This window comes from Camelina sativa, chromosome 5 (genome assembly GCF_000633955.1).
Source record: "Camelina sativa cultivar DH55 chromosome 5, Cs, whole genome shotgun sequence".
NCBI lineage: Eukaryota > Viridiplantae > Streptophyta > Magnoliopsida > Brassicales > Brassicaceae > Camelina > Camelina sativa.
In genome coordinates this window covers 8,374,969-8,382,868 of record NC_025689.1, presented here as the reverse complement: position 1 = coordinate 8,382,868, position 7,900 = coordinate 8,374,969, and the positions used below count along the sequence as shown (strand labels likewise).

General features: G+C 41.1%; 1 protein-coding gene across 1 annotated transcript; it reads right to left on the bottom strand.

Moving 5' to 3' along the window:
- Positions 4,962–6,017, bottom strand: LOC104786166 (ras-related protein RABA1h). Its single transcript, XM_010511511.1, has 2 exons — positions 5,797–6,017; positions 4,962–5,397 (listed from the first exon to the last, which is right to left on the bottom strand). Exons 1-2 carry the CDS (start codon positions 6,015–6,017, stop codon positions 4,962–4,964), a joined length of 657 nt encoding a protein of 218 aa, XP_010509813.1.

Genomic DNA, 7,900 nt, shown 5'->3' with positions numbered 1-7,900 from the left:
CTTTCCCTACTAAGAACATGCCAAATCCGATCATAAAAACTCGACATATCCTGTCTAGGCTGCGTATTTTGGATCAACAAAGAATATGCTGACTTCACCGTAAAAGTACCATCAGCAGTTTCACCCCATGATAGGCGATCACACGCTCCAGTCACATTGTCCACGACCACCGCAGCCAACTGTAGACGCGTGTGTTGTGATATGTAAGGCATAATCCGATCCAACAGCCAACCCTCTCCATCACGCCAACAGTCTTTCACCCTAAGCTCATCATATCCAACTGGTAAAACCGAACTCACCATGTCTTGCAGAGGAACATCTGATATCCATCGGTCTACCCAAAAACGTGTAACAGCACCGTTACCAACAACCCATTTGGCTCCCCTCATAACTACCTCTATCAACCCCACGAGTACACTTCGCCACACCGCAGACTTTGGACGTTTTGCGACAATCCAGCGATGATCTTGGATCCCACCTACTCTGTATTTGCTTCGCAGAATTCTGGACCACAAACTCGTGCAGTCATTCAATACACGCCAGCCCACTTTAGCTACTAAAGCCTTGTTCATTTCCTTGGACGCCCTAATTCCAAGCCCTCCTTCACTCTTTGGTAGACACACTCGATCCCAAGCAACCAAATGCAGCTTCCTTTTTTCTGGTGTACTGCCCCACAAGAACGACCTCGATACTTTATTCAGCCCATTCAACACGGACACCGGCAAACATACTGTACTCATCGTATGCACTGGAATGGAAGCTAACACAGACTTAGTTAAAGTAAGCCTCCCTGCAAAACTTAGACAATGCCCTTTCCAGCCTGACAGACGTGTAGACACTCGCTCCAAAACTTCCCCAAACGTTTCTTTATTGATCCGCTTATGCAATACAGGCATGCCTTAGTATTTACCCAACTCCCTTGTTTGCTTTATCCCGCTCTCATCACTGATTGATTTTCCCAGTTCCCGGGACACATTCTCTGAAAAGAAAATTTTTGACTTGTCCAAACTAACCTTCTGTCCTAAAGCTACGCAGAACCTCTCCAACACTCTACGTATCACTCGAAACTGAGATACTGATGCTTCAGCAAACAAAATCAAATCGTCAGCGAAACAGACATGAGAAAGTTTAGGACCCCCACGAGATAAGGCTATGGGCTTCCATTCCTTAGTTGCAACTGAATTATCAATCATTTGGCACAGTCTCTCGAGGCACAAGACAAACAGATACGGTGACAAAAGGGTCACCCTGTCACAATCCACGGGTTGGTTTAAACGGTTCTGTCTTCTCACCATTCCATAAAATGGTCATAGACGGGTCCTTAACACACTCCAGGATCCACTTTCTCCAACAGTCATCAAAACCTGCAACCCGCAGAGTGTCCTCTAGGAAATCCCAACGAATCCTATCATAGGCCTTCTCCAAATCCAATTTCAATAGCATCCACCCCTTGCGACCTTTCTTCCTCCGCATAGAGTGTACAGCTTCTTGAACAACCACGATGTTATCAATACTTAACCTTCCAGGAATGAAGCTGGATTGTGCAGGACCAATCAAACCTCCAATGACACGCTTCAGCCTGAGGACCATCATCTTGGTAATAGTCTTAAACAAAACGTTGCATAAACTGATTGGATGGAATTGGACTATTCGCTCTGGCTTGGCAACCTTTGGTATAAGAACCACGAGAGCATCATTTTTTCAGGAGGCAACTGCCCTGAGTTAAAAAAATCAAGAACAAACCTCCCCATTGAATCCCGAACCACCTCCCAACATTCTTGGTAGAAGACAGGTTGATAGCCATCCGGGCCTTGAGCTTTAAACTTCCCCATACTGCGAACAGCTTCTTCCACCTCCGTTGCAGTAAAGACTCGATTCAACCACTCTCGATCCTCCCTTAACAGACTAGCAAAACCCTCCTGCGGGAGCTTATCAACTACCATAGGTACATCCTCCAACGAATATAACCTCTTATAGTATTGCACTGCGAGATTTTCAAGTTCTGGTGCATCCGAGATCCACTAGTCCGCCTCATTTCGGAGCATTTCAACCCGGTTATGTCGTCTCCGTATAACAGTTGAAGTATGAAAATACTTCGTATTACGGTCCCCAAACACTACCCATTTTTCCCTCGATTTCTGAAACCACAGGACTTCCTCTTGTTCTAACACCTCATCAAACTGTTTCAGTAAAAACTCCTCTTGACTCAACATATCATCCGATGGAACCAAATCAAGTGCGTCCTGCACTATCTTGAGTTCCCGTACAATGCCATCCTTATGCTTCTGGATATCTCCAAAAACATCTCTATTCCACTTCTTAAGCTTGAGACTTAACACATTCAATGCTTCCGGAGTGGTCAGATTGACATCCCAGGAAGCCACCAACAAATCCTTGAAACTTGGATGCATCAACCAAGCTGCCTCAAAGCGGAATGGTCTCCGCCCTGGATCCCTTACAACTTCAGGGCACATTTGAACATACAGCGGTGCATGATCAGATGCCAAAAAAGGCAAATGGGTCACTCGTGCCTCTTGCCACTTCAGCCTAGCATGAGGGCAGCACAAGACTCTATCCAATCTCTTGGCCACATATGTATCCTCCACTCTTCCTCTTCTCCAGGTAAACTGGTTCCCGCGAAACCCCATATCTATTAACGACAAGTTATTAATCCAGTCACCAAACGCCAAAGAATCCTGTGGGAGTCTGCCATTACCCCCCGACCTCTCATCTAATCTCACAATTGTGTTGAAATCAGCACCGATAAATACTGTGCCATCCAAACTCTGAACAACTTCCGTTAACTTATCCCATAGACCACTGCGCCTACTCACTGTCGGAGCCGCATAAACCACGATCATATTCACACTCTCCGTCCCAGTACAGAGTTTTGCAGCAACAAACTGATCCGTTGAATCGATTATTTCCATATCACCAATACCAGACCGCCATAGAAGCCATATTCCCCCGCTATGACCCACAGCATCCACCCTAAATGAATTCTCAAATCCTAGCCCTTGACAAATCCGACCCGCTCTATTACCACTCGCATGTGTTTCGAACAAAGCCAAGATGTCAGTTGGATTCTTCTTCAATAAATACCGAATAGTTCTTCGGAAGTTGGGTTTATTCGCCCCCCGGCAGTTCCATAAAAGACAATTCATAAGAAATTGTTTACGCTTGATCCAAACTACCGGGGACAATCGTTAGCCCATCTCCAAACCTGACATGTCAACTGCCGAAACCGGTGCTGACCGGACACCCTCTGTATCTGACGGACTCATCGGAAGCCGGTTACTATTACCGGATTCCCGATTTGATTCTATTGGCTCCCCCTGAGCACCCACAAAAACTCCACCGGATCTTCCCATACTCACCGCCTTAACTTGCAGTCTTTTCCCATTTGCAGAGAGTACCTCATCCTCCTTTGTTGGGCCATACACCAGCCCCCTAACCGGCCTAACTGGTTTCCCATGTTTAAGTCTCGGCCCATTAGACTCTACGGCCTTACCTCCTGCAGCCCGTTTAGTTTTTTGTCCATTACCAACCCCACCACCAGGTTTTGTCGAATTTGAATTAAATTGCATGAATGTGCCTTGAGAAACACTCAATTCCATTTGTGTTCCATGCTGAATATTCGCATTCTCCTTATTTGCACTCACCGGGATGGCAACTTCCGTGATCTCCGCAGATTGCGAATCTTCCTCTAAACCACTGAACCGATTCGCAATCTCCATCCCCTGATTCCCAGGAATTTCCCGTAAAACTCGCTCCAACTTACCACCGACCGGACCCACCGCAACCACCGAGGATCTTGCAGCCATCCCTAGAGCTTTTCCTGATCTACGCACCTCTGTAAAGCCATCATTCCGTTGGGTTGAACCATTAATCTCCTTAGCGGGATTAGTCGCTGCACTCCTCATATTATTTTGTTGGGCTAGACCATTGGTCTCCTTGGCGACGTTGGCTACTTCACTCCTCATATTACTTTCATCTGAAACGGCCAGAGCAAGGTCTTTAACCCCATTCCTGAGTGGGCACGCATGAACTAAGTGTCCATATAGACCAGAGGACGAACAAATCTTCATCAACCCCTCATACGATACGAAGAAACGTTCCCCATTGATCAATACTGTCCCCTTCAAAGGGCGTGACAAATCCACCTCCACACAGACCCTAGCAAACCTTGCCCTCTCGACGTTCAGAGTTGTCAAATCTACCCGCAGTGGTTTCCCTAATCCACGCGCAATACTCATAATGATCGACCGATGATAATACCAAATCTGAATATTCGCCAATCTCACCCAAACTAGCGTGGTATCAATGTCATCCCGTAGCGGATCAAAACTTGGGGACCAATCCTTCACGAGCAGATAGTTCCCGAACACTCTCCACGGACCCCCAGTAAGAGCTGCCAAGTATTCCTCCTCCAACTCAAACCGGATCATGAAAAATTGTCTAGGCAGATCCATAACATACATCGACCCCTTAGGCTTCCACATCTCCCTTAACTTCCGACTCAAGACAGAAATGGGAACCTGCCTACCCAAAACTTTCACAATCATACAATTCCGCCACAACCCCTTCATCACAGTCAACACTTCATCCCCAATGGTAATCTCCGGCTTACCATCCTTCCCGTTTGGAAAATCCAACCGTACTCTGGACGTAACAAACTCATCAGCCAAAACACTCTCCGGCGTTGGTAAGCAGTAATGACTAGTCTTCTTTTTTTATATGATCTGATGGGCTTTATGATAAATAAACTCTGAAGTTTTGGGCCTCTGATTTTTGCAGCTTTCTTCTCAATCACATGTTATATGCTAAAACAATTGGTGTATTTACGTTACATGATATTTGAAGAGTTCTCAGTTTTTTTTTTTTTCACATTTAAATCGATCTTGTAACCTTACCATTTACACCGAAAGAAATAAAGAAAAAATAGGAAAAGCTCATTTCTGCTATGTCGAGCAGCAACCCGATTTCTTGACGGCTGAAACATCATCTCGGCTTCCAACGTTAATCATCTGTCCTTTAGGCAAAGCAGTGGTAGGATCATCTCCAGCATCAAGAGCCTTCTTGCTAACGACTCTGTAAATCTGAGTGAGAACCTCTGTGAAAGCGTTTTCAACATTTATAGCTTCGAGTGCGGAAGTCTCCATGAAGAAAGTGTTCTCTCTCTCCGCGAAGTCTTTCACTTCTTCCGTTGAGATGGCTCTAAGGTGACACAAGTCAGCTTTGTTACCTACGAGCATAATCACAGTGTTTGCGTCCGTATGGTCCCTTAGCTCCTTTAACCATCTCTCAACGTTCTCGAATGTCACGTGCCTTGTCACGTCGTAGACTAGTAACGCACCAACGGCTCCTCGGTAATAAGCGCTCGTGATGGCTCGATACCTAATTGCAAATGCTCACTAGGATAAATGAAAAAACATAATCGAGCAAAAAGGTAAGGAGAAATTGTTATTAGAGGTGGACAATCCCATTTTAGTACGAGCTTTTCAAGTCTTGGTTTTATAACATTAAACAAAACTATTTGTGGATTTGATGTGACTTTGGTTTTCAAAGATAATTTTTTTTATAACTTAATACAGTATTTATAACATTATAACATATACAGTTTTAAATAAATAATATTTGTAGCATTACTACGTACGTCTATAGATATTTTATAAAATTTTGGTTGATTAGGTTCGGTACACTAAATGACCGTCAGTTTTAGATAATAACAGATCTTTCTATACGCATTTGTGCTCTGATTCAGTTTGGTTTATATGTTCACCTATAAATGAGTACCTTTCTTGGCCCGCAGTATCCCATATTTGAGCTTTGACAATCTTGTCGTCGACTTGGATGCTACGTGTGGCGAACTCTACACCGATGGTCGAGCGTGAGTCGTGGCTAAAGTCGTTTTTGGTGAATCGAGATAGCAGATTTGATTTTCCGACACCGGAATCTCCCGTTAAGACAACCTTGAAGAGGTAATCGTAATCGTCTTCAGCTTTATATGTTCCCATATCTGACTGATACCCTTTTTGTCGTGTTTATGACGTTCCAAGAACTTTGGAAGACAGAGAAAAATTCTAATATCTGCAGATGGGTTTTTGTTATTTTTCTTTTTGTGGGTTTCTATTTTTTTTTTCTTTTCACGTTTTGTAAATTGGAGAAGAGACCAATGATTACGAATGCTGAATTTCAGAAGAGGATTCAGACAATCAAGGACTATCCTCTATTTTACTGGCTATATTAATTTTGTGATAATCTAAATATATAATTCAAGATTGATCTCGCAAATAATACTAGCTATAATCTTTGTGTGATGATGTCTTTGCTTAAAATTCTCTACAATGTATCATGTAACTATGGAAAATATATTACTGACGCAATTCAAACTTTGACTAAACCAATTATGTACTTAACTTTTTTTTTTTCTTGTTGAAACTTTTTTATCTATTTGGTTCTTTGTATTATTTTTACATAAAATAGCAATTTCTAAAGTTTTCTTCTAATTTTGTCACTTTTAACAAGCGACGGTGTATTTAGGAACTTGGTTACAAGATTTATTCACCTGAATTTGTTTTAGTCAAAGTTTTTTTTGTTTGAGTAATGCAGCCCATGATTTTCACCAATTGTTCCTACTTTGATATATGTTCAAAACCATTTTCAGTAAATGCATACATCAAACATGTTTAGTTATATTTTTTATAAGTTCAAACCACACATTATTAGATTTTGTAGTCTAGTGTTTTTACTTGTGAATATTGTATTATCGTATCAAAATTCAAGAATGATTTTGAGGCTAACGAGGTGAAACCGTCGCGCTTTTAAAAATATATAAATTGAAGAAAAAAATATATTGAAGAAAAAAAAGTAAAAGAAAATTGGTTAGTAAAACATGTATAGTTAAGGATGGATTTTTGTGAAAAAATATCACAAGTTATAATCTTTAACTTGTTTCCTCTAAATTCAATTGATTCTTTAAGATTGGCCCTGTCCAAATTCACATAGTAGTCCCAAATCCACATATACAGTATAAAAATTTACTTTAGAAACAAATCAACAATACATACTCTTTGTCCAGAAAAAAAAAAAAAAAAAGAAACAACACATTGAATTAAAAGGACCTCACATTTATTACAACTTAATGATAAAACTGTTTTTTCTTTAATTATGATATTCGAACTCTACGAGGCTACAAGATACTGCAACATGAGCTCTAGTTATAGATTCGTAAATGTTATCCACTTATCCTTATCATTCGCAACATTGCGCTTGCATTACAAGAGATCTAAATCATTGTAGAGTTATCAGTTCAACATATTAATAGGCTATACAACAAGGAGAAAAAAGTAAAGAAAACAAAAAACAGCAAACTGAGAGAGAGGAGAGAGTGAACATGGAGTGCGTGTCATATGAATATGATTCATGATGAGGAGAAAGAGTTAAGATACTGTTGCGTCAGTTTTGGACGTAAGAGAAAGTTTGTCCCACTTGTTGGTGAATCCACAGTTCCTCTGGTCAACACTCTTCTGAACCTATTTTTTTGTTTGTCTCTTTCTTAGCTTTCTATTTTTTTCTTTCTTGTCACTTCATAGATTTCTATTTACACTCTTTAATCTCATTTAAAACTCATGACAACTTCTAAATTGCGATCGTAATTTTCTACTTAAGTTCGGAAAAAGCCAATAGTTCCTTTTTAAACACAACAATATAGATTTGGTTCCGTTATGATATTATTATGTTTACTATACATAGCTTTTTACCCCCAGTGTTACTACTATACATAGATATTTTTTGGTTTTTAATTATACATAGTTAAGGGTTTAGTTTTGTCATTTCGGGAAATTATTAAGTGCACACGGCAGCGTAGACAGTGGACAAAACAATTTTCCATACGGAC